General features: G+C 39.7%; 1 protein-coding gene across 3 annotated transcripts in view; it reads left to right on the forward strand.

Moving 5' to 3' along the window:
* The window catches only part of LOC114660652 (guanylate-binding protein 1-like), a 75,657-nt gene extending 49,838 nt beyond the window's left edge, over positions 1–25,819 (forward strand). For 2 of the 3 annotated variants that reach the window (XM_028813486.2, XM_028813487.2), the window contains exons 9-11: positions 5,130–5,342; positions 14,794–14,896; positions 25,330–25,819. In XM_028813486.2, coding sequence (XP_028669319.1) covers positions 5,130–5,342; positions 14,794–14,896; positions 25,330–25,736 — 723 coding nt within the window. In that variant the 3' untranslated portion in view covers positions 25,737–25,819. Of the gene's footprint in view, positions 1–5,129; positions 5,343–14,793; positions 14,897–21,970; positions 22,763–25,329 lie in introns of those variants that run through there. The other variant, XM_028813488.2, reaches the window with a different exon arrangement.
* Positions 25,820–26,639: the final 820 nt, after the last annotated feature.

Here is a 26,639-nt window from a genome sequence, read left to right on the forward strand (position 1 = left end):
CACTGACCAGATCAATATCTTAGAAGTGTCATTGACTTGATGCTATACTCTGATTAAAAAGTGTTCCTTTAATTTTTTTGAGTAGTATATTTTTGTTTGAAATAATATATGGAACATATTGATAGATTGTGTTTAATCTTTAAGTTCCTTAAGCAGTTTCTTCCTCATAAACATCTCTTTGGATAATTTTATTTGCTAAATAGTTTTATAACCTGCTTATCGGTGCTTACAATTCATCTTTGTTCCAATACACTTTTTTATTCTGCTTTTCACAAAAAGCAAGTATGGCAAAAAGCAAAACCAATTAAAAAGACAATCCTTTAAAAGGATAGTCTTGTAGTCTTCATGACAACTCAGGTTAAAAACAGTCATATGTATTGGCTACCTTGGATTGGTTACAAAGGGTTTACTGTGCAGGAAGCAAGTGAGTGGTGAAATGTTACTTGTGATTTGAGGAACCTTCAGAAAAGAAGGATTGGCAATCAAAATGTCAGTGCTAATGAAAAAGCATCTTTAAAGTTACTCATTCTTGTAGTTACAGTATATATAAAATATGCATTATTTCATACTCAATATGTTCTCCATATAACCTCTGAAAATACTTCTTGTATTATCTGTTAGGTGTTTTAAAGAATTCTGTAATGACCTATGTTACATTTTGTGAGACTCTAAGTTATTTCTTGTTCTGCAAGTGTGAACATACTTTTGCTTAATTCTACTGTTTATGCAAGCATAGCACCTGTGAGAAAGCACTTTACAAGCGAAGAGATAAACTGTTAGCTAGATATTTAAATTCAGACATGCTAGGTTTATTCAGTTTCTACTCCTATATCTTTAGATTAAGTTAAAGAGGCAGCTCTCTCTTTCCCCTTTAAAGCCTCCTGCCATATCCAGCATCCCTCCAGAGCATGTCCTGTCTGCTGCAGTTGTATGCCTTCCTGAAAAAAACAGAATTGATTTTGAGACATCTAGAGTCCTCAAGTCTCTCCCAGATGGCTTTGAGAGCACATATTTAGTATACAACAGCACTATAATTTATAAAAACATTAAAAAAAAAATTTTCTGTGCTGGAGGTGTTTGACTTCTCATATTCTGTCTGAAGTCTTTACTTTTCACATGGAAATATCTTTTGCAGGATTCATTCCTGAGCTAAGTAAGCTATCTCACCATTGCATGTGTAGACATAACTGTGAACTTTGCAATCACTGGCTACAAGATTGGTCAGATTTTGTCTGTTTTAAATATAAATGATGTGATTATAAAACAATCAAGAACTACTAAAGCAAATGTATGTTAGGCGGAATGCCTTGTAGGGTCTGGGCAGTCTTTCGGCCTGGAACCCTGTTGATTTTGTTTTTTTCTCAAGATTAACTTAACTTTTTAAGTTTTTTTCGTTCCATCCTGGAAATCTGACATTATCAGATGACTGTCATTTGGAAACTTGAAATACAATTCTTTATTTAATGACTTACTCTTCTTAATTATATATCACTCTTATGGAAGGGTGCAATATTTATTTATATTCTATTTATTCATTATGATTCTTATCTGTTGTTTTTTTTTTTTTGCCTGAAACTACTTCTTTGACATCTTGTAAAGAACTCTGAGGTACATCCTTTGTACGAAAATGTTCTATATAAATAAATGTTGGTTGATTGTGATTAAACATAGTGAACTAATGTCCAACTACCAAGACATTCTACCTGCAATGATAAGTTAGTCATATCTAAAATATGGTACAATTGAATATATTATTAAGGTTATTTGGGGAAGCATACATTAGAGCTAAAACACAGAACTCTTCAATGAAATAGTGAACATCTTGTCTCTTTACCATTAGCCACACATAGTGTTCCTGCACCGTGAGCTATGAATACCTCTTAAAGGATTCCCTGTCCAAAGCAGCTCTTGTTCTGCCTGTTTCTTCTCTTCTTTCCTTTCATATCACACTCTCGCTCTCACCCATGGAAGGATACCTCTGCTTCTATGTGCTAACTCAGAAGAATTATGCTAGGTTCCTACCACTCCTAGTCTAACAATATGGTTGCTCTTTATTGTCAGTTCTGTTAAGGCTTATGAGCTACCATATAGGATCCCAGAGGAACAATTTCAGCATACTGCAATGTGTGAAGACTGTTTTCTCATTCTTCTGCATGATTTCCCTTAGTCTATTCTCTGTATTACAAAGATTATGGCCTTGTTTGGTTGGGTAAGGCAAGAATAGAACAGAGGGCAAATTTTGTTTATAATACAGAAAGGTAAAAAAATATACTAAATGTAATCACTGGTGTGGTCACCACGAACTACACAGCTCCCCAAACACCTGACACAACAGACACCAGGACATAAGTTCAGCCACACACACACATTATTATATGTGGGGAAGCGTTTCTCCCTCTTCCCTCATAGTCTACAGCACACAGCACTTTCTTTTCCTTTCTTTCTTCTTCCTTTTCTCTCTCTCTTTCACCTCCTTGTCTGGCAAGCTTCGTCCTCTTCCTCCTGACTTTGGCTCCTGGAATAGTGGCAGCTGGCTCCTTTTATAGGGCACCCAGAAGAGCTCCAGGCGTCCCTTGATCATCTTCCTGTAGCACTTCCGGAAGTGGCGGAAGTGCTTCACCAAAGGGCTCAGCCATCCCTGTAACACCCCCTGGTGGTGCCCACAGAAACCAGTAGGGCTGTGCCAAACTCCAACCCCCATGGAGCCCTGTGGGAATCTGAGGCACTGCTGCAACCCAGGGGGCTGCCATCTAGCATTTTGGGTGAGGCAGTGCCCTAAAAAAGCTGCTTTCTACCATTCTTCCATTCCTTGGGTGTCTCAGCCAGGTTGGGCTGCCGGCTGTGCCTTACACTGGTTAGAACTGCATCAAAACCAGTATTGACTGTTTGATGATCATCGTTTACTGGTTTACCATTACGTTTTCTATTTAAAACTATTGCTTACATATTTCATTGATTGACGCATTGTGGAACAAATAGCTAAATGCCATTAGAAAATTTCTGAAATTTTTTTATGACCTAAAAACAGTTTCCATCTCTAAGGTCTAGTATGCTTGAATCCATCCCTCTCTTGCCTGTGACGTGAATGAGACTCCAACTAACTCTCACCCTTAGCCTTGCAGGTATTGAGTCTACATGATAGCTCCAAGCTGCTTATTTGGCTTGAGCCTGACTGGGCTGTGTGTGTCATCACACTGTCACAAAAGAACACTCCAACACCTAGCTCCAGGATTGTGTCCCAGTATTGCTATTTCAGGTGACATGGTGGAGGAATTATATGTATTGATTGGCTTGGCAGATCTGGGAATTCCTTACAAAGAACTGGTAAATTCTGCTAAGGACAGAGTGTAGTGAAAAATTGTAGTTGGATTTGATGTTTTTGTATTTTTGGGGAAAATGTCTTAGAGAAGCACTGGAAAATCTTACCACATCACATTATAACTTTTTCTTTACTGGTATTCTATTGAATGCTGATTTTGTAGTGTATTTGTTGCTGTTTTTTAAAGAATGATTCCCCTAATTCTTAGCAACTTTCATTGATGTTCCCTTAAATTCACGAGAGAGACTATTCACATATATATTTTGTAAAATAAATCAGGTGAGGTTTAATACAAGACAAAGTTGTTACTGTCAATTATTTATGGGCAAGGCTTTGTGAGAATGACCATTTTAATGACCTGTATAATGATTTTATGCACGTTGTGGACTTTTCACTTTTTACTTTATTACAATATATAAGCTTAATATAGTTAAATAGGATTTTATTATGTTGTTTGTCAAGAAAAACTGTAAAATGTCAAAGTAAAAACAAATTTCTATGGGTTTGTAAATTAAAACCTGTTTAGATTCTTGCCACTGTAACAGTGGATCTGATTTGGTCAGGTTTCCATTATTCCTAGAATAACATCTGAGTTGTTGTTCCAGAACAGTCACTCACCTCAAACAAATTAGCTTTAAACCTTGCTTTGACATCATTAAGAAAAGATTTTATGCTCAAAGGCACACAAGTTCACATTTTGTAATAATAGATTATTACTGGAAATATTATAAGCAAGCTTGGAATACTTTGCATGGATTTTTGTGAATGAGAAAAGATGAGTCTTTCTTTTTTGCTTGCTTTTTTGTGTGCTTTCTCTTTTGTGATGTCAGAGGCTGACTTTTGGTTGAAAGCAGTTGACTGTCCTCAAAAAACAAAACTCTGATGTAATTCGGGAACAAAAGAAACTTAATGATATCACATTGCCCTGTTGTTAGGCACCACAATTTTGTGTAAATCATGGCCAAATTCAATAGGCAGTTGTCCATTAATGGCATTGCCCTATCATATTTGTATGATATTCTCATTGCTAGGTTGTTGCATGAACAGCAAAGTCCCAGACCTTTAGCAAATCTCTGTCACATCTGTGATCAGGCCTTGGCTATCACACTCATTAGCCAACTGCAGTTCAGCTACAAGGCCCTACATGCCCCATTGAAGTTTCAGATGTCCTTGTCATTTGCATTCAGTGAGTTTCTGTTCTTCCTTTATTAAATTAAGTTATTCATTCAAGACCTGTGACATATACCATCACTTTCTAATTAAAAGACAAACAAGCCACTGACAAATGCAATAGAAACATAAAAAATTTGACATATGAATGGAGAACATTCAGTCCATCAAGCTGGTTTGTTTACCTAATCACTAAGCTGTTTCAATATCTCATCCAGGTACTTCTAAAAAGAATTAAAATACTGTATACACACAAGATAACTGTTAAAAAGTATAATACTTAACACTGCCATGTGAAACAATCTATGTGTTCCTTCACTGCAAAGGGCAGTAGGGTAGATATTCAAAAAAGACTGGAAGAGGGCACCTTCTTAGGTCATATTTAATCTTTGTTTGGAGACTACAGAAGAATCTGGAGGCGAGCTACACTATTAGTGTAGCAGACAGACAACGTGGTAACACCCACACCAACTGATATCTTTTTACACAAAAAAAGGATTTATGTCCTTTAGAGCTGCTTTTCAAAATATTTTTGCCAAGATTCAGACATTGTTTTGCATAAAAATTCCCTAAATACAGCAGTATTGAGGGGCGCAATAATAGACTTTTATCAAATGTTGATGTTTGGTTTTTTTTGTAGATGACTACAAAAGAATATAATGAAGAAACATTGAAAAAGATGCATGAGACGTCATTGGAAAGATGTACTGTATTAATAACAGATCTTAAAAAGGACTTGATTAACAATCTGAAATCCGCAAAATACAGCAAACCTGGAGGATATGCTGAGTATATGACAGATCTACAGTCCATCATAATAAATTTCACTGCTGCTGCTAAAGACGAAGCCCAGGTATGATGTTCAGTGGAGTTTGTTTGGGACATTATGGTGGGTAGTTAAAACCATCACATTTGGATAAATTTCTGGCCAAAGTTTCATTTGTATAGAGCTTTAATATTCTGCCTATGTGCGTGTAGGTTCCACTGTAGTTAAAAGGCAGTTTTAGAAAAACTGTTCTCTCTGAAGTGCCAGTGGTATGAGAGTATTAATGTGTCCTCTATGATAGAATGCCATTCCTACTGATGTTGAGTCCTACTACCTTCAGTTGAAAGACATCAAATGAGGCGAGGTTTGGCTCATATATATAAAAAGAGGAGAAGTGCAAGGAATGTATAGAACTATACTGCACTATAAATGGATCGATAAATAATAGGTAAGTGAATAGATAATGATAAATCATAACAACAACTATTAATAAAAATCAACAGTAGTAATAAGTGCAACAGATGTACAGCATATATAGAAGCTAATAGGAGCAGATCTGAGGGCAGGGGGCACCACAGAGTTCAGAATCCAGACAGCCATGGGGTAGAAGCTGTTGCACAACCTGGCAGAATTGCTTTGGATGCTACAGAACCTTCTGACAGATGGAAGTAAGACAAGTAAGGAGCAGTGGGAGCAGTCCTTCACAATGCTATAGGCTTTGCGGAAGTAACACTTTATAAAAATGTCTCAAATGGAGGGCAGAGAGGTCCCAATGATCCTTACTTGTCTTTCTTCCGATGTGTGCCCTATCATTTTAGGACCTTATGGTTAGAGACAATGCAGTTCCTACACTAGTCAGTGATGCCTTTGCTCAAAATATTCTTTTTCAGTTTAAGTCTCCAGTGCTTCCTATGTATCCTTGTATATGTTTTTCAAAGGAGTGGCCCAATGTTTGTAGCTATAAAAATATTTTGTCAGATAGTGTATTGTCTTTTAGAGTGATTATCTAAACGAGTCTTCGACCTTGAGATTTTTCAAATTAAAAATTTAAATATACACAACTAGGGTTAAGACATCTGTTGGCTGCAGGTATATTTCCATATAAGGTGCAGGGACATCATGTACGAAACATTGCTTAGATTCCATACTAAAATTTTGCTTACGTTCATTTTTGCATGTGCTATGTGCTATGTGCCATTCCAAGTTCCTTTATAAATTTCAGATCAACTTAAACTATACGCACGTGCTTTTGGCTACTCCCCATCATCTCCTACCAGTAACCATTTATGGCTTAAAATACACCTTTTTTGAATGTTTACTACTAATCACTGTATAAACTTGGCCATGTCTCTGACTGACATCTTTACTACAAACCATGGGAGAACAGAGGAAATGAAATCTTCAGTGAATGTGAACTTGAGGTATTCAAGACATAGCCAGAGTTTAATTAAGGGATGCCTGGAGGGCATATGTTACTAAAATAAGTCTCAAGTTTTTTTTCCTCAACTTCATGTGGGCATAGTTAATGTAAATATGTTAATAATCAACTAATTAGGTGCATGGTAGAGCTACTGCCTCGCAGTAAGAAGTCTGGAGGGGAGCGTCCTGAGTGCTCCCTGCATGGAGTTTGTGAGTCCACATGGGTTTGCTCCAGTTTCCTCCTACAGTCTAAAGACATGCAGGTTAGGTGAACTGGCAATGCTACATCATCCCCTTATCTGTGTTACAGTTCTCTAGTTGATTCTTAGCATGATTCTCAACTTAACCTCTTGACACCAGTGATAATATTATAATATCTTTATTTATATAGCACCTTATCATACATTTACATGCAACCCAAGGTGCTTTCCACAGATTAATTAACAAAAACAATAAAGATATACCATAGTTATTTGGATATTATTATTAATTAATATTATGACAATTTCTAATAGATGTAAGCATTCTAAATAGAAAAGCAACCTGGACATTGTTAAATAAATTTTAAACACGAAAGTGCAGACTTTCACTCTTATCAGAAACAGGTTCACATTGTTCTCTAATTGAAAGCCTTATACATAAAAGAGGGCAAGAGACCAACCAGATCTAATTTACATCTATATAAAAATAAATATATATACAGTATATATCTGCCTTTGACTTAGGCATGTTTTACATGCCAACACATTAGGTAGAGAGAGTCTGATGTTGTTAAATCTAATGAACTGATACAAAAGCAAATAAAACAGTCCATAGTAGTTTCAGTAGATGTTGGATGTAGATGGAGTTCTTGATCCCAGAATGTGATTAGTTGACCAGCTGACATGGAGAAGAGGAAAACAAAAAAACTCCTGAAATTGGTTCAGTAGGAGAAAAATAAACCTCTGGAGGGCTACAGTCGGAAGACAGGAGTGAGCTAATCAAATAGTTAAGTCCAATGGTAAACAGTTTCTGCATCGTAAAAGTCAGACTGACCAATGCCAGCTGGTTCCCCACCTTCCACTGGGCACAGTTGATACAGTTAGCACAGTCATCAATAAAGGTTTCCAAGTCCTCCTCATTTCCTCCAGCACCCCAGGTGACTGCAGACTAGAGCACTTTGAGCAGGCCACACAAGATGGGAAACAAAAAAAAAACAAAAAACAAAGAAAGCAATGAATTCATGCCGGGTACTTATTTATACATCAAACATCCATCCATGGGCGGCACGGTGGTGCAGTGGGTAGCGCTGCTGCCTCGCAGTTGGGAGATCTGGGGTCCTGGGTTTGCTTCCCGGGTCCTCCCTGCGTGGATTTTGCATGCTCTCCCCGTGTCTGCGTGGGTTTCCTCTGGGCGCTCCAGTTTCCTCCCACAGTCCAAAGACATGCAGATTAGGTGGATTGGCAATTCTAAATTGGCCTTAGTGTGTGCTTGATGTGTGGGTGTGTTTGTGTGTGTCCGGCGGTGGGTTGGCAACCTGCCCGGGAGTGGTTCCTGCCTTGTGCCCTGTGTTGGCTGGGATTGGCTCCAGCAGACCCCCGTGACCCTGTGTTCAGATTCAGCGGGTTGGAAAATGGATGGATGGATATCCATCCATCCATCCATCCATCCATCCATCCATCCCTCTTCCACTTATCCAAGATCAGGTCGTGGGGGCAGCAGCTTGAGCAGAGATGCCCAGACTTCCCTCTTCCTGGCCACTTCTGCTAGCTCTTCCCAAGTGTTCCCAGGCCAGCTGAGAGACATAGTCCATCCAGTGTGTCCTGGGTCTTCCCCAGGGCCTCCTCCCGGTTAGACGTGCCTGGAACACCTCACCAGGGAGGCGTCCAGGAGGCATCCTAATCAGATGCCCGAGCCACCTCATCTGACTCCTCTCTATGCGGAGGAGCAGTGGCTCTACTCTGAGCTCCTCTCGGGTGACAGAGCTTTCTCACCCTATCTTTAATGGAAAGCTTAGACACCCTGCGGTGGAAACTCATTTCAGCCGCTTGTATTCACGATCTCATTCGTGACAGATTTGCCTTTCGGCTCAGCTGCTTTATAACCACAACAGACCGATGCAGAGCCCACATCATGCACCGATCCGCTTGTCCATCTCCCGCTCCATTCTTCCTTCACTTGTGAACAAGACCACCAAGATACTTGAACTCCTCCACTTGGGGCAGGATCTCGCTCCCAACCCTAAGAGGGCACTCAACCCTTTACCAGGTGAGGACCATGGTCTCGGATTTGGAGGTGCTGATTCCCATCCCAGCAGCTTCACACTCGGCTGCAAACCAATCCAGAGAGAGCTGAAGATCACAGCCTGATGAAGCAAACAAGACAACATCATCTGCAAAAAGCAGTGACCCAATCCTGAGCCCATCAAACTGGACCCCCTCAACGCCCTGGCTGCACCTAGGAATTCTGTCCATAAAAGTTATGAACAGAATCGGTGACAAAGGGCAGCCCTGGCGGAGTCCAACTCTCACCAGAAACGGGTTTGACTTACTGCCAGCAATGCAGACCAAGCTCTGACACCGGTTGTACAGGGACTGAACACCCCTTATCAGGGGGTCCGGTACCCCATACTTCCAGAGCACCCCCAAAGGATTCCCAGAGGGACATGGTCAAATGCCTTTTCCAAGTCCACAAAACACATGTAGACAGGTTGGGCAAACTCCCATGCACCCTCCAGGACCCTGCCAAGGGTGTAGAGCTGGTCCACTGTTCCGCGACTAGGACGAAAACCACACTGTTTCTCCTGCATCCGAAGTTCGGCTATCTGATGGACCCAGCTCTCCAGGATTCCTGAATAGACTTTTCCAGGGAGGCTGAGGAGTGTGATCCCTCTGTAGTTGGAACATACCCTCCGGTCCCCTTTCTTAAAGAGGAGGACCACCACCCTGGTCTGCCAATCCAGAGGCACTGTCCCCGATGTCCATGCGATGTTGCAGAGGTGTGTCAACCAAGACAGTTCAACAACATCCAGAGCCTTGAGGGACTCCGGGCATTTCTCATCCACCCCCGGGACCCTGCCACCAAGAGGTTTTTTGACCACCTCGGTGAACTCAGTCCCAGAGATGGGAGAGCCCACCTCCGAGTCCCCAGGCTCTGGTTCCTCATTGGAAGGCATGTTAGTGGGATTGAGGAGGTCTTCGAAGTACTCCCCCCACCGACCCACAACGTCCCGAGTCAAGGTCAGCAGCACACCATCCCCACCATACACTGTGTTGACACTGCACCACTTCCCCCTCCTGAGATGCCGGATGGTGGACCAGAATATCCTCAAAGCCATCCGGAAGTCGTTCTCCATGGCCTCCCCAAACTCCTCCCACGCCCGAGTTTTGGCCTCAACAACCACTGAAGCCGTATTCCACTTGGCCTTTCGGTAACTATTAGCTGACTCCGGAGTCCCACAGGACAAAAGGGTCCTGTACGACTCCTTCTTCAGCTTGACGGCATCCCTCACCGCCGGTGTCCACCAACGGGTTTGGGGATTGCAGTCATGACAGCCACCAACCAGCTTACAGCCACAGCTTTGGTCAGCCTCCTCAATAATAGAGGTACGGAACATGGCCCATTCGGACTCAATGTCCCCCACCTCCCACGGGGTGTGGTCAAAGTTCTGTTGGAGGTCAGAGTTGAAGCTACTTCTGACAGGGGACTCTGCCAGACATTCCCAATTTCCTCCCCCCACCATCGAAGTCAACTCACCACCAGGTGGTGATCAGTTCACAGCTCCGCCCCTCTCTTCGCCCCAAGTGTCCAGGACATGTGGCCGCAAGTCAGACGACATGACCATGAAGTCGATCATCGAACTGAGGCCTAGGGTGTCCTGGTGCCAAGTGCACATATGGACACCCCTATGCCTGAACATGATGTTCGTTATGGACAATCCATCACAAGCACAGAAGTCCAATAACAAAACACCACTCGGGTTCAGATCGGGGGGGCATTCCTCCCAATCACGCCCTTCCAGGTCTCACGGTCATTGCCCACATGAGCATTGAAGAACGAGGGAGTCCCCAGCAGGTGTGCCCTCTAGCACCCACTCCAAAAAGGGTGGGTACTCCAGACTGCAGTTAGGACCCGTTCCCCCACCCGAAGGCGGAGGGAGGCTACTCTCTTGTCTACTGGGGTGAACCCCAATGAACGGGCTCCAAGTCTGGGGGCAGTAAGTATGTCCACACCCGCTCGGCGCCTCGCACCGGGGGCAACTCCAGAGTGGTAGAGAGTCCAGCCCCTCTCAAGGAAATTGGTTCCAGAGTCCACGCTGTGCATCGAAGTGAGCCCGACTATATCTAGCCGGAATCTCTTAACCTTGTGCACTAGCTCAGGATCCTTCCCCTTCAGAGAGGTGACATTCCACATCCCAAGAGCCAGCTTCTGTAGCCAAGGATCAGACCACCAAGGTCCCCACCTTCGGCCACCACCCTACTCACACTGCACCCAACCTCCTTGGCCCATCCTACAGGTGGTGAGCCCTAGGGAAGGGGAACCCACGTTGCCTCTTTGGGTTGTGCCCGGCCGAGCCCCATGGGTGCAGGCCCGGCCACCAGGCACTCGCCATTAAGCCCCACCTCCAGGTATACATCAAATAGCTAACCTTATCATCAGATCACTATGTCATTTTTTAATTACTGGAAGGCCAGATTAAAAATAACTTTTTAAATGATTTTTGAAATGTTCCACAGATTTAGCCTGGTGTATTTCTATTGGTAAATTATTCTAAATTTTAGACGTGTAAGAACAGAAAGCTGCCTCACCAATTCTTTTATGCTTTGATCTTGGAATAATGAGTGAACTATTATTTGCAGATCTAAGATTGCGATTTGGTACATAAGGAAACAGGCATTGTGAAATGAAGGGAGATGCAAGATTGTTTAGAGCAGGGATCTCAAACTCCAGTCCTGGAGGGCTGCAGTGGCTGCAAATTTTCATTCTAACCCTTTTCTTAACTAGTGACCTGTTTTTGCTGCTAATTAACTTCTTTTGAATTAATTTTAATTGACTTGCTCAGACCCAATAATTGTTTCTTTTTCCTCAATTAGCAGCCAAACAATAATGAGATACAAAATGAACCAAAACATGACCAGGAAACTGTGACCATCATATAATATCTGAAAATAAAATGGGTGGAGGTCTCAGGAATCTTGATTTGCTCAGGTCCCCAAAACATTTTAACAGTGCTCTTAGAAAAGTAAAGAAAAAATCAACAATTTTGAAAATGCATGGTATTGCACAATGAGAGCGGCAACAAGTGAATTAAAGAACTGGTTTAATTAACAGCAAGAATCATCTCCTGATTAAGCAACTGGTTGGAGTGAAATTGATTGGAGTTTGCGGACCTGACTTAGCTGGTCTTCTGTTGGCTCACTTCACATTTCATTTAAGGAAAGAAATGAATCAATTCAGAGGAATGATGAAGAAATTCCAAGGAACAAATCTTAAAAAACAAGTCAAGTAAAATTAATTCAAAAGAAGTTACTTGGCAGCAAAAACAGAGCACTAAAAGGGTTAGAATGAAAACCTGTAACCACTGTGACCCTCCAGGACTGGAGTTTGAGATCCCTTGTTTAGAGCCTTATATACAAATAAAACTATTTTAAAATCACTTCTAAAGAACACTGGCAGCCAATGTAAAGATATTAGTATTGGGGATATATGCTCAATTTTTTTTTTTTTTTTTGGTAAAAATTTTCACTCCTGCATTGTGAACAAGCTGTAGCCGATTTACATCCTTTTTAGGCAAAATGTATTAATTTTTCAGCATCTTTAAACATTATAAGAGATCACACCCTTGCAATGTTCCTTAGACAGAAGAAAGCAGACTTGATAATAACAGCTTCATTCTAGACCTCTTGTTTGAGTCAAAGGGCCAGATGATAAATTTTGTTTCTAAGAATCTCACTTTGTTTATTGCTGCCAATAACTAACAAATCTGTTTTTTTCCTTGTTTGGATGAGCATGAATTTCCTTAAACTATTCTGTTATACTAGTAAGGCACTGCAGTAAAAGGTTTAGAGCCTCTGGGTCATCAGGTACAATGGATAAATAGAGCTGTGTGTCACCAGCATAGCTATGGTTATTTAAATTACATTTTGTAAATGAGCTGGACTAACAGAATTGTGTAGAATGAAAATAATAATGGTCCCAAAATTTATCCCTGGTGTACACCATATAGAATATCTGTATCTGTATTTTTACAAGATTATTATAAGGTTATATAAGATTTAAACCAGCCTAAGGCAATACCAAAAAGTCCTACCCACTGGCTAAGCCGAGTGGAATATCATGAACTATAGTATCGAATGCTGCAGTCAAGTCCAGCAGAACAAGTACAGATATTTTATTTGCATCTGCATTAGTGTGCAAATCATTTACTAATTTAATTAGAACTGTTTCAGTAATATGATTTGATCTAAAAACTGACTGATACTTATCAAGAATAACATTTTTATTCAAAGAATCACTTAAGTGCCAAAAAACTACTTTTCCTAGAATTTTACTGAGAAAAGGGAAATTGGAGATTGGCCTATAATTGTGTTAGATAGAGCAATCAAGGTTATTTTTCTTGAGCATGGGCTTAATTACAGCAATTCTGAAAGAATCTGGGAAAATGCCAAAATCTAATGAACAATTTACTATGTCAAGAACGTTGTTGATTAGTATATTAGACACTTCTATAAAGAAGCTTGTAGGAATAGGGTTTAATACACAAGTGGACTGTTTTTACTGAGTAATTATTACATGAAGTTCAGATAAACTAATTTTAGTGAAGCCGCTTAGTTCACAACAATGAGCTCATTGAGGCTAAAGCAAAATTTTTCTTTGAAGTTGGTTTTATAGTAAGTTTAATATTATTAATATTTTCTCCAAAATTTAATGCAATATCCTCACTTGAAGATCTGATATCTTCATTGATAATGTAGGTGGGTTTAAAAGGCGATCAATGGTTTAAAATACGAGTTTTGGATTTCCTGCACTGTTATTAATAATTTTATAAAAGTGAGACACTCTCTAGACAGACTTCTGAGTTATATTTAGTTATATGAGCATTTAGGATTTCATAATGGAAGGTTAGTTCAGTCTTTCTCCATTGACGTTCTGCCCTACGGCACTCCCTTTCAAGTTTGCAGACTGTCTCAGCTTTCCATGGTAATACAACCATATGTAACTACTTAACATGTTTTTTGGGTGCTACTAGGTCTACCACGACCTGTGTGTTTGCATTGAAATGCTCAATCATATTATCTACATTACTGCATGCTTTGCAAAAGACGCTGAAATCAGGCTATATATTAGAAAATCTGGTAGCAGCCATGGTGTCCAAATAACCTTGCTTAACAGTAAGCTCCTGCTTGGTTCTAGTCACAGACAGTGCTACTATAAAAAATACATTAATGATCAGATATACTGATGTCCAGGATCTGTGTTACATTAATATTAAGTCCCTTTGATATGACTAAATCAAGCGTGTGCCCCCCTTTATGTGCTGGCTGGGTGATATTACGACTGGAATGATAAATTCCAAGAAACTACACACTTGCAACAAACATTGGAGTTGGTCGCATTGAATAATTTCTTGAGTTTCTTGTTTATTTCTATCATGGGTGGAACTGATTTCTAAACCTTTCAATGAGTTTTCTCTTTGGATTCTCTTTGTGGTTACTAATGAAGCTATTCAAAAATAACTCTTTAGAAAATCAGACGTAATCATACCTGCCTTCTCTGACTTTTTTCTTATTTTTTTTCATAAAAAGTCACACAAGGTTAAATTTTAGTTAGCATAAGTTCAGACTTGTAAACTTAAAATAATTCATCAGGGTTTAGGAACAGTTGACATTAGGACCATAGAAGTTAAGTCATTGTTAAAAAGTAAACTGGTGATCAGAAGCTCATTTCTTCTGTTCTTCCATATTACCAGCTAAAACCTTACTTCAATGAAAAGTTAAGTGAACATACAGTTGATGACACCTTGAAGCCAACTTCTTTTTCAGTTCTATTTGCAGCTAAAGATTTTTTTTTCTTCTTGTGTAAAACAGTTGTTTTTAGTCTTGATCAGTAAAAAGATTCTTTCATTGTTTTATTTGCTCAGGCCATCACTGTTCTTAAGAGTTTCACTGAAGAAATGAATGTGATTTCTGAAACAATCAAAAATACTGACAACATCTTATCAGAAAAGGAAAATACAATCAATGGTAAGACTACTCATCAATTCCTGCATGAATGACAAACTAAAATCTTTCATTGATTGATTGCTTGATTTGATTAATTCAAAATTGATTAGATTAAATTGATTCATTTATTTTTTTACTCTTATTTTGAGGGTCACAGGCGTGTCTCATTCTCTGACTTTATGTAGTTCCATTCATTGTATTGTCTGCAGCTAGCTAGTTTGCTGTTATGCAGGGGGCAGAGTTTGGTTTATGTCCCTCCTTTTCATGAGCAGTGTGTCACTAGCACTGCCTAGCTAATTGTGTTGTTAAGGCAGCACTGATCATGAAAAAGTCATGAGATATGATGGGATGGACAGAGAAAATCAAAGCATTGAATTTTCAGCAAAACAATGCAGTATAATGCAGTACGCAGACTTAGAGAACTATGTTAATTAAGTAACTGCTGACATCTTTTACACATTTTGTAGATGATCTTCATTGAAAGGAAACTGGTGGGAGCAAATTACTTATTCCCCTAATTGGGCAGTCTGTTACCAAGTGGGATGTGCTTGGGCTGACAAGACATGCTGAGAAGGATAAAGCTGCATTTTACATATAAGGAGAAAGCAACTGTTTTACAAGGGCTCAGTGGACTGATGCCCACCATAACCTAGATGTGTATTTATATTTTGTCAATGGTGTTTAAATGTTAACTTTCTAAGATTTGAGAGCAAAACTTTCCTCTTTCAAGCTACTGTTCCACCCACTGGAGCCCTATCTTCTCTCTATTATAATAAAAGAATCTTGGGACGAGATGAAAGTAATCCTGAGACAAGACGTGACTTTTTGAAGAGACTTTTTGGAAGGAAGTCCCCCGAGACAGAGAGTTTTACTATGAGATACTTTCAAGTCACACCATACTTACAACTATTTTCAAACAAGACCATGGTCATCAGGTGCATTCCGGCACTTAACCTGGACAGACACCAATCCATTAAAGGGCTTACTTATGAACACACACACACACACTTACGAAGATCCAGTTTAGAATCACCCATTCATCTAAATATCCATCCATCCATTTTCCAACCTGCTGAATCTGAACACAGGGGGTCTGCTGGAGCCAATCCCAGCCAACACAGGGTGCAAGGCAGGAAGCAATCCTGGGCAGGGAGCCAACCCACCGCAGGAAACACACACTCCCACATACAAACCAAGCACACACTAGGGACAATTTTTAAAATCACCAATCCACCTAACCTGCATGTCTTTGGACTGTGGGAGGAAACTGGAGCACCCGGAGGAAACCCACGCAAACATTGGGAGAGAAAATGCAAACTCCACGCAGGGTGGACCCGGGAAGTGAACCCAGGTCTCCTAATTGTGAGGCAGCAGCGCTACCCACTGCGCCACCATGCCGTCCTCATCTAAATATGGCAGCGAGAAATTGGTTACACAACAAATTGATTAAATCCGTATCAATAGACTATGCTGAAGCAGTTGGTGGTGAACATGCGGAAGATGAAAACATCAATTTACAATATCCCATAGAATATCTACAAGCGTTAACACCATCCGGTCTTCCACTGGCCGAATTACTGTTAAAAGAAGGATGTATTGTAATGCTATTGCATAATTTATGTTTGAGTGATGGACTATGCAATGGAACAAGATTAGTTGTATTAAAAATTGGTCGAACAATTATAACGTAAAATTTTAACAGGCGACAAGAAAGGTAATGTAGTACATATTCCACTAATAACATTAGACACAAAAGGAGATCTTGATATGCCATTCATATTAAAATGTTTACAGTTTCCCATGAGAATAGCTTTTTTCTATGACAATTAACAAATCACAGGGACAAACATTCGAAAAATGTATTTATTAGAGAGAAAGAAATGATATTCACTCAAGGGCAGCTATATGTTGCATTGTCACAATGTAAATCTAAACATGGAATCAAAATTCAATGCGATCTTGAAGAAAAGTTAATACCAAATATTGTTTTTACTGAAATTTTAAAGTAAAAATGAAAATAATGTATATGTAACAATTCCCATGAAAATAACAATCTCTTAAAATTGTATAACCAAATCTGGGGTTGGCGAGCGAAGCAAACAGGGGCGGAGCCCCCTAGTTCTAAAATAAATATTATATAATAGCATGAAAAGACTTTTTTTGGCTGCCAAAGCCCTATTACAAAGAATTTTATAAAAAATGAAATACTAAAAGAAAATCACATTTGATCATCCCTCACAATAGCTGTCATCTTTGTCACATATCTAAGTCTCTGCAACAAAAAGTGGATTGTTTAGTAAAGCATAATACAGTAGTTACCATGTAATCCTGTGACCCTCTCTGAGTGATTTCTGTCCAAGTCCTTGAATCATAACCAGAGACATGGGCAACCTTCTTTGGCTTCAGAGACCCTGGGCTAGGGCTCATTGTAGTTGGCAAACAGTGTAATTAATGACTTCAGCTATATTGCACAGTCATTTTTCTTACCTTCTGGAAGATGATCCTCTTTGATGATATTGTACTATTGTAACAGTAAGAATTCATAATATTATGTTCATATGACAATAACCTTGAACTTAAAATTATTGTAGTAACTTAGAGCCCTCAGTAGTTCTTCAAGATCCTGGTCTCTTCAGTAGTTTCTAGGATCCATACAGCATACTCCTAAGAGATGGAATCATCTGCTGTACAAACCAGCAACTGAGCAGGAGGCTACTTGTATTGTACCCATCTGTCACTGCCTTGTGCTAAGATAGGGATGTAGTCCCCATATTAACTTTTACTTGCCCTCTGTCACTGTGTTGGTCAAGAGTAAGTCCACTATTCAACTGGACTATTAGCAGAGGCAGTTCATTCAGAAAGCTCACAGCTTATGGGGGAAAATCACACTGACAAAACAGGATAAAGGATAAATGTCTGTATGTCCATCTAGTTGCTATGTCTCTGTCATTCCAATAGATGGTGCATCACAAATATTTTTAGTAATAAAATGTATTGCTTTTGTCATTCTAACAAATGACATATCACTAACATTAACACTGCTTTTATGAATCCCACACCTTGATGGCTTATACCAAATTTATGTATATTGCATGTTATTCAAACAGATGGCACATCGCAAACATTTGAATTAACGCATTTCACCACAAGTGTCTGTGATGTGCCATCTCTTGGAATTACAGATGCAATGCATTATATTACTACATGCAGTACAAAATACATTGCAATAGATGGTGCACTGCAAATGTTAATACTGAGGTCTATATTGATGTCTTAGATTATAACCCATCTTAGATGGGTACCACAGCTTCTTCTTCTTCTTCTTCATCTTTTCCATATTCTCCTGTCCTCTAAACATCTTGCTCTGTCACTCCCATCACCTGCATGTCTTCTCTCATGACATCCATAAACCTTCTTTAAGCCTTCCTCTTTTCCTCTTGCCTGGCAGCTTTATTCTTAGCATCCTCTTCCCAATATACCCAGCATCTCTCCTCTGGACATGTCCAAACCAACACAATCTCACCTATCTGACTTTGTCTCCCAACTGTCCAACCTGAGCCGACCCTCTAATGTACTCATTTCTAATCCTATCCATCTTCATCACACCCAATGCAAATCTTACCATCATTAACTCTGTCACCTCTAGCTCTGTCTCCTGCTTTCTGGTCAGTGCCACCATCTCCAACCCATATAAAAAAGCTGGTCTCACTACCGTCCTGTAGACCTTACCTTTCACTCTTGCTGATAACCATCTGTCACAAATCACTCCTGACACTCTTCTCCACCCATTCCACCCTGCCTGCACGCTGTTTTTCACCTTTCTTCCACAATTCCCGTTACTCTGTATTGTTGATCCCAAGTATTTAAACTCATTCACCTTTGCCAACTCTACTCCCTTTATCCTCACAATTCCACTAACCTTCCTCTCATTCACACATATGTATTCTGTCTTGTTCCTACTGACCTTCATTCTTCTCCTCTCTAGAGCATATCTCCACTTCTTCAGGGTCTCCGCAACCTGCTCCCTACTCTCGCTACAGATCACAATTTCATTAGCAAACATCATAGTCCAAGGGGACTCCTGTCTAATCTCAGCTGTCAACCTGTTCATCACCATTGCAAATAAGAAAGGGCTCAGAGCTGATCCCTGATGTAACCCACCTTCACGCTGAATGCATCCGTCACTCCTACCGCAGACCTCACCACTGTCACACTTCCCTCGTACATATCTTGTACAACTCTTACATACTGCCACTTCTGACTTCCTCATACAATACCACAGCTCCTCTTGAGGGAACCTGTAATATGCTTTCTCCAGATCCACAAAGACACAATGTAACTCCTTCTGGCTTTCTCTATATTTCTCCATCAAAACCCTCAGAGCAAACATTGCGTCTGTGGTGCTCTTTCTTGGCATGAAACCATACTGCTGCTCACTAATCATCACCTCCCTTCTTAACCTAGCTTCCACTACTCTGTCCCATAACGTATTGCTGTGGCGCATCAATTTGATCCCCTTGTAGTTACCACAGCTCTGCACATCCCCATTATTCTTAAAAATAAGAACCAGTAAACTTCTTCTCCACTCCTCAGGAATCCTCTCATTTTCCAAGTCCGTTTAAACCATCTGGTTTAAAACTCCACTGCCATCTCTCCAAAACACCTCCATGCTTCCAAAGGTATGTCATCTGGACCAACGGCCTTTCTATTCTTTATCCTCTTCATAGCTGTCCTTACTTCCTCCTTGCTAATCCTTTGCACTTCCTGATTCACTATCTCCACATCATGCAACCTTCTTTCTCTCTCATTCTCTTCATTCACCCTCTCCATTTATCCGGACTTGGGACCAGCACGAAGAAACACACTGGTTTGTGCATCCCCTGTTGCTGGGTAATATGGGTACCACAGCAAGTCCACCTTAATACAATTATTTTTATGAACTAGGAGTCCCAAGGCACTTAAGTCTTAAAAAGCATTTCCAAAAATGCCCACTAGAGGAGCATATACAACCAACATGTATCTGTCTGGTCGCTATGTCATTGTCTTTCCAAAAAATGGCACATCACAAACAATTTAAGCAATAAAATATTTTACATTTATCATTCCAATAAATGGAACATCACATACATTAGCCCTGCTTTCACATACTGTATTCCATACCAAATGGCATATAACAGAGACGAGTAAGTCTTAAAAAATTCACAATCAGTAGAATCTGGTCAGTCTACACCAGTTTTAAGTTTTCAAAGTAAACTCAAATTTGTATGAGAAACCAATACATTCCTAGTTGAAACTACTCGGGGAGAGTAACAAAAATGATTGAGGCCTTTTCTGCCTGGGAGGCTTCGAAAATGTTAAATGGTCCTTGTGGCTGAGTATTTTGGTATGCTTGTTTCTGTTGAAGATGACAGTTGGGATCAAAAAATGTAGATTGTCCATTGTCACAAAAGCCACAAAGAGCCATAGCAATGTTTGAGGCAGCCACCTGTGTATTTGGTTTCCTGGCTGCAAATTGAGAGTAATGATAGCACTTGTTGTGCACAAAACCGAGTCTGAAACAGAACTGAGGGAATAGGGAAAAAGCTTTTAAAGGGGAAGAGAGGAAGTGAGATCAAAGGGGTCAGGTTCATGAAGGTCTTCAGCCATCAGCTCGAGCCCGGATGTGACATCACAGGAGCCGGAGCTGGCAAAGTCTTCTTCCATAGGCTTGGTCCCAGAAGTGACATCAAGAGGGCCCGGTGGAATTTCCGGTGAATGGTTTGCAGGAAAGGGAGAAAAAGAGTCAGTGCAGTCTGCCACATCCCGGTATGATTCGGAACTGCCCTTACTCAAGACCTTTAGATGCCTCCCATGCGCACGTGTGTGACATCATATTTCAAATTAGTTAAGGTATGACTGTGGTGATGTATAAATAGTAGAACAACAGTGGTATTGTAATATATATAGAGTGTGAAGCCACCAGGGGGCATACAGCCACCCTAACCCGGACACACACAGGCAGGACACAGGTTTAACACATCACCCAGTTCATTTACAGTTTAAAGTGCACAATCACCAGCACCAACACACCAATACACAGTCCCTTCCTGCCGCCAGTCCATCCACCTCCACTCCTCCTCAGGCTTTGTCTTCTTCCTCTCATTTAATTAAAGGAAAGAGGCGGCTCCTCTTACTCAGGTCCTGGGAGTGTTCCAGGTGGCTCATCAGTATTACCTGGAATCACTCCAAGGTGTGCTGGAGGTACTCTACAGGGCTCTGCAGATCCCCCTGGCAGCCCCCACGGAACCCAACAGGGCTTCACCAAAATCCAGCTCCTGACATTCCCTGTGGGAATCCGTGGTGCCACAGCTACCCAGGATGGCTGCCCTTTAGTGTCCCTGGGGAGATATTGCTTCATCAATGTCCTCTCCCGTGGTCCTTCCACTCTGTTGGTGTCCTGGCCAGGTAGTGGCCATGGCCATAGCCACCCATCCCAAGAGTTGCATGTTGAACTAACAACATCAGTGTCACACACTGAAGAAGAGTGCTTGTAGCTTCCACAGTTACAACAGTGTTTTTGTAACTCAGTAGGTCACTGGATCTTCAGCTCCTCAGAGTTCACAACTACTGATCCCCAGGCATGCTGGACCACCTGGACAAGACAACAGCTAGTACATGGACAGCAGCTCACTTAACAGAGAGAGGGAGGGAGAAAGAAAGATAGTGAGCATCCTGACTGCTACAACAATGTTCATCCTACCATTATGAACTTAACATAAGCTGATGTTGTTACCTAAAATTTGTGACAATTCACAATTCATTGCATCTACATTTGGCTTGATCACTTGTCCATGCTGTTGTTTCCATCTGCATTTTCTTTATTGCCTTTGTAGTTTTTTTTATTCTTTCAGTCTCATCCTTTCATTAATGGATTTCTGTGTTTTGTGGTTAGTTGTATGAAAGTGGAGTGGGTTACTTTTCACTAAAGTCTGTTCTGCTCTTATTTATTTTTAAATAGGTTTTTAATGAATCATCATTTTACCCTTTTCTTTATTTACAAAATGTCCTTTTTTCTTTTTGTTACCATGTAACCTATTTAATGCAATTATTATATAGACTTCCTAGCCCAGCAAAGGAAAATACTGGAAGAAAAAGAAGCAGTGCAAACAAAGGCAAAATCAATGGAGAAGTATCGAATGGATGAAACACTCAGCCAGCTAGAGGATGCATATCAGATACAAAAGAACCAGATTGGAGAACATTATGAATATATTACAACGAAGCAGAAAAATGAAAAAGACCAATACACAAAGGAAGGCAGAGAAGAAGAGGCTCATGAAAAAGAAAATGAAGAAAAGTTTTACCGTAAAAAATGGGAAGAGTCCAATTCATCCTATTCCAACATATTCTGGAGACTTGTCAAATATGTTCTGAGTTTCTTTTCTTAAGGAAAAATTAACAGTTCAATATTTACGTCAATCTAGATATTGTAGACAGTATCCACTGATCACACATATATTTCTGTTTAAGTGCAATATTTTATTTACTTTTTAATATTTTTAAATGGCTGAAGAGAAGTACAACAATGTTATATACAGTATACCCAAATAGTCATGGAGTCTGCTTTCATATTTCTTAGTCATATTTTCATCCAGTATCATAATCAAAGGAATGGTGGGAGACAGAATTTGTAATTTGTATTTTTATTTTAAAGACAAGCCACTTAGTGGTAATTTATATTGCACCACTAAACTTATTTGACTAATAAGTGATTAGAGGATTTAAGAAAACTTCCTTAAGTCTAGCAAGATCAGTTCAATAACTAAAGTTGTTATTGGTTTGATTTGGCAGAGCCATCATGCAAAGTCCATTCACCTTATTGTAGACTTTTGTCCTTTCCATGAAACGCCTCTTTGATATTGTATAAAAAATATCTTGTTTGAGACAATAAAATGGTAAAGCTATAGCCAGAAAGAGAGCATGATTTCACTTATTTATTAAGATCAGATGGAGTAATGGTCCAAAATCATACTGCCTGCCATACTGGGAGGATGGCCTATTCAGATGGCCACATGTGATGTATAGAGATATTTTTAATTATATTATACCCCAGTGTGCCCAGAAATGAAAATTAGAAAGTACAGAAGTATTTAAGCTCGCCAATACCTCTACAGTGGAGAAGTGGGTCAAGTTCTCCTTTAAGTTTATATTATGGGTTTGACGTTTCTAATAAATTTAGGATAATAAACCACAGGAGCTGCTTCATTCATCAAGTGCTGTACTCTTGCAGTGCAGGCCAGAGAAATTCATGCCGCCATACCGCTAAAATTTTGTGAAAGGTAAAGCCATTTCAGTAATTTTTCATAACACTTTGGTAGTCACTAGAATAAACTCCACAGCCATAATTGTAACACTGGTAAGTAAACTGATTGATCATAAGGTGTGTTTTACTTGAAAGGTATGGGTAACCTTCCCCCTTTTTCTGCAACAAGATTCTTTTTATTGATGCCCCTACTCCATATCTCTTTCCACCTACTGCACACGATCGTTTCTCTGTCCTGTTCCTGTGGAATACACCCCACAATGTCATAGTCTGCAGCTTGCACCTGTTAGTGTGCCTCCTGGGTCTGATGGCTCCTAAAGCTGCTACTATGCTTTGCTTCTTTCTGCAACTGGATTCCTTCTCTGTAGCAGGGTTTCACTGGACTTTATGGCAGTAGTACACCCCCGCCTATGGTTAGCAGTATCGGTCTATCATAATAGGTGTTTCAGTCTTTCTTCTGTGTTCTCATGTGGCCAACCCTCACAATAAATCAGTTTTCATCTTACTTTCAGTTGTCTGTCTCCCCATTCCCAGGGATTCATGTCACACCCATTCACACTGATAAAACGCCACTAGTCTAACAGAAAATTGTGCCATCATCACCACATGGTGTGTGTGTTTTTGTGTAACCCGCCTATGATCTCCTGCCACACTGACTCCACGCTGACTGGCACTTATCAACTGAACTTTAGCCATATCTCTTTATTATAATAAACAAATCCTAGGACGAGATGAGACTTTCTAGCCTGGGATGAGATGTAACTTTTTCAGTAAGATACTTTCATGACCCACAAGATAAGAGTTTGTGCCAAGAGATTTAACCACGCCCAAGGTCGGAAATAAAAGACAAAGAGTAGATGACAAAGTAGAACATCGTAAAGAATTCAAAAACTTTGGCACGATACACATGCAGAGCAGGTTAGAGATAATGAAAGTACTAAAAGTCAAAAATCCCCCAAAAAAATGAGATCAAAGATCACATTAGCGCAAACAAACGGAAATTATTACTTAGTGAAATAACAGAACAGCAAAAAGAGATCAAATATTGTTTGGATTTAAACTTTAAGTCGGAGACTTGTAGCTCGTCTAATTTGTTGTGCCATCAGGCAAAAATAGTGTTTCTTCCCAATGAAGAGGCCTATCCACGAAAATTGAAAGATTTGTTGTTTGGTGAAAGTGAAATCCACATATGCAAGCGGCAGAGATGGGGGTTGGCTAGCGAAACGAGCAGGGGGCAAAGCCCCCTAGTCTTTCAGAAAATCAAGGTGATGGGGTCCTAGGTTTGATTCGCAAGGTATGTTTGTGTCTGTATGAAATCTGAATATTCTCCCCTTACCTGTCTGGGTGTTCGTCCCACATGCCACAGGCTTGTGTATTGGCTTAATTTACTCTAAATTGTCCCAGTGTGAGGGAGTGTGAGTGCTTGTAGAAGTGCATCCTACAGTGAGTGATCTCCACATCCACTGCCTTATGGCCAGTACTGCTGGAACAGGCTCCAGACTCTCATGACTCTGTACTGGACTGGATTTAACAGGTTCAAGAATAAATGGACAGATAATTTAGCTTATTTTCTTGAAGATTCTGTTCTCTTACTTTAAAGATTTATTTACGCATTTATTTTGTGCCATTTTTGTTTGACTTTAAGCTGTACAGCCTTTTAATCCTTTTCTAAAAATACTACCTTCTAATTTTAGACGTCCAAACAGCAAAATATTTGAAAAAGGTAACTTTTCGAAATACTACATGGATATAACCTCTTGCTACTGAATTCTTTCCTGATTTCATGACATAAAATTAAGTCAGAATAAAAAGATTTCTTTGGAACATCTCAAAGGAAGCAGAGTACACTACCTTAGCTGCTGCATGACTTCTACTTGCAGATAACAACAGTAGTGACTTAACAGCACCCAAAGTCCATCAGTCACAAGTGAAAAGTGTGTTAATATGACAGCATAGAAAAGTGAATGTGGTAGTCCCTTTGCTTATCCTTTTGCCATGTTATGTGAGCCATTTTGCTTAAGCTTCCAAAATAAGTTGTGAACAAATGAAAAAAAAGATCCCCTGAAACAAAAAGGTAAAAGTGTGGTGCAGGTTGCATTTCCACAATGTCTGATTGACTTTGTTTTTTCTTTCTTTATGATATCATGCTAAGATTTCATTAAAAAGCATCAGCGAAAGTTGGAGGCGATTGACAAAGAGGGACAAGTCAAAGAACAATGTAAAGAAACCATGAGGATGGTGAGGGAGGCATTATCTGAACAGAAAGAGCTGTTTGAGGAGAGGTGCAGGTACAACCAAGAAACGAAAAGGGCTGAGAAGGAGAAATACTACAAGGAGGGATTCAAGAAAGAGGGTGAGAAGATGAGGGAAGAAGAAGAATTTTACCATCGAAAGACAGATTATTGGTCATATCTGGACTATGCTTACAAGTTCATGAAAATTCTGTGTATGCGTTTTTCCAAATTCATTTCTTACATTCCTGGATTAAGTTACTTTAGTTTTTGTGTTCCAGCTTTTGATATAGCAGATTTACTTATAAATTTAAACCAAGGGAATTGACATTAAGGTCTGACCAAAAATCTGCAGCACATCATAGAAACAACTCCTTGGTAGACTTGAATAGGAATTCATGTTTACAATTACTTTTTTTATTTGAATGTGTTTATTGCAGGGCCACCCACACATTAATACTTACTTCAGTGATATTTTCCCTGTGCAATGCCAGAACTCAGTGAAACATTTATGCTATGGATCAACAGTTTACTTGTTTTGGATTATCTTCACAATTAAAATTCTATATGATGTCAGCAATGTATTCATTTATTTTATGAATGTACCTACTCCAGTACAGGACCATTGGAGGCTGGAGCCTATCCCAGCAGCGAACCAACCTTGGTGAGATCGCCATGATTATTAAATTAATAACATTCAGTACATTCAGGCAGGTTTAAAAAGTTACATACATGTATAACGTGTTTAAACAAGGTGCATTCGGGGACAGTTTTTAAAGTTGGATCATCAAACAGTCACATTTTTCCTTATTAAGTATTTTTCTTACAATTATTCATATCCACAATTAATAGTGATCATGGAATATAATTACATGTGTTAGTAAAATAAATAAAATACATATGTTTATTAGAATTTTACAATATCAAAGTTAAAAAACAAGCCCAAATAGGCTAGTAGTAGCAAATAGCTTGTAAAAATAGTATTTTTGTACTACTGTTAATTGACGGTTTTAGAGAGTCTATGGCTAATTGTACTTCATATTTTAAATACTTTAACTTTTTGAAAGAAGTACCTGATGGAGAGTTAAAGTCTATGTTTAAGTCTCAAGATAAAATGAATAGCTGGTCATTGTGAGACTTTCCTGATACACTAAAGTGCCAGATAAAATTTTGAATCATTATAATCTACAGATAATGCAGCAGCGAATTTGTTTTTATTTTAACATAAATG

Source organism: Erpetoichthys calabaricus, chromosome 11, assembly GCF_900747795.2.
Source record: "Erpetoichthys calabaricus chromosome 11, fErpCal1.3, whole genome shotgun sequence".
In the NCBI taxonomy this organism is placed as follows: Eukaryota; Metazoa; Chordata; class Cladistia; order Polypteriformes; family Polypteridae; genus Erpetoichthys; species Erpetoichthys calabaricus.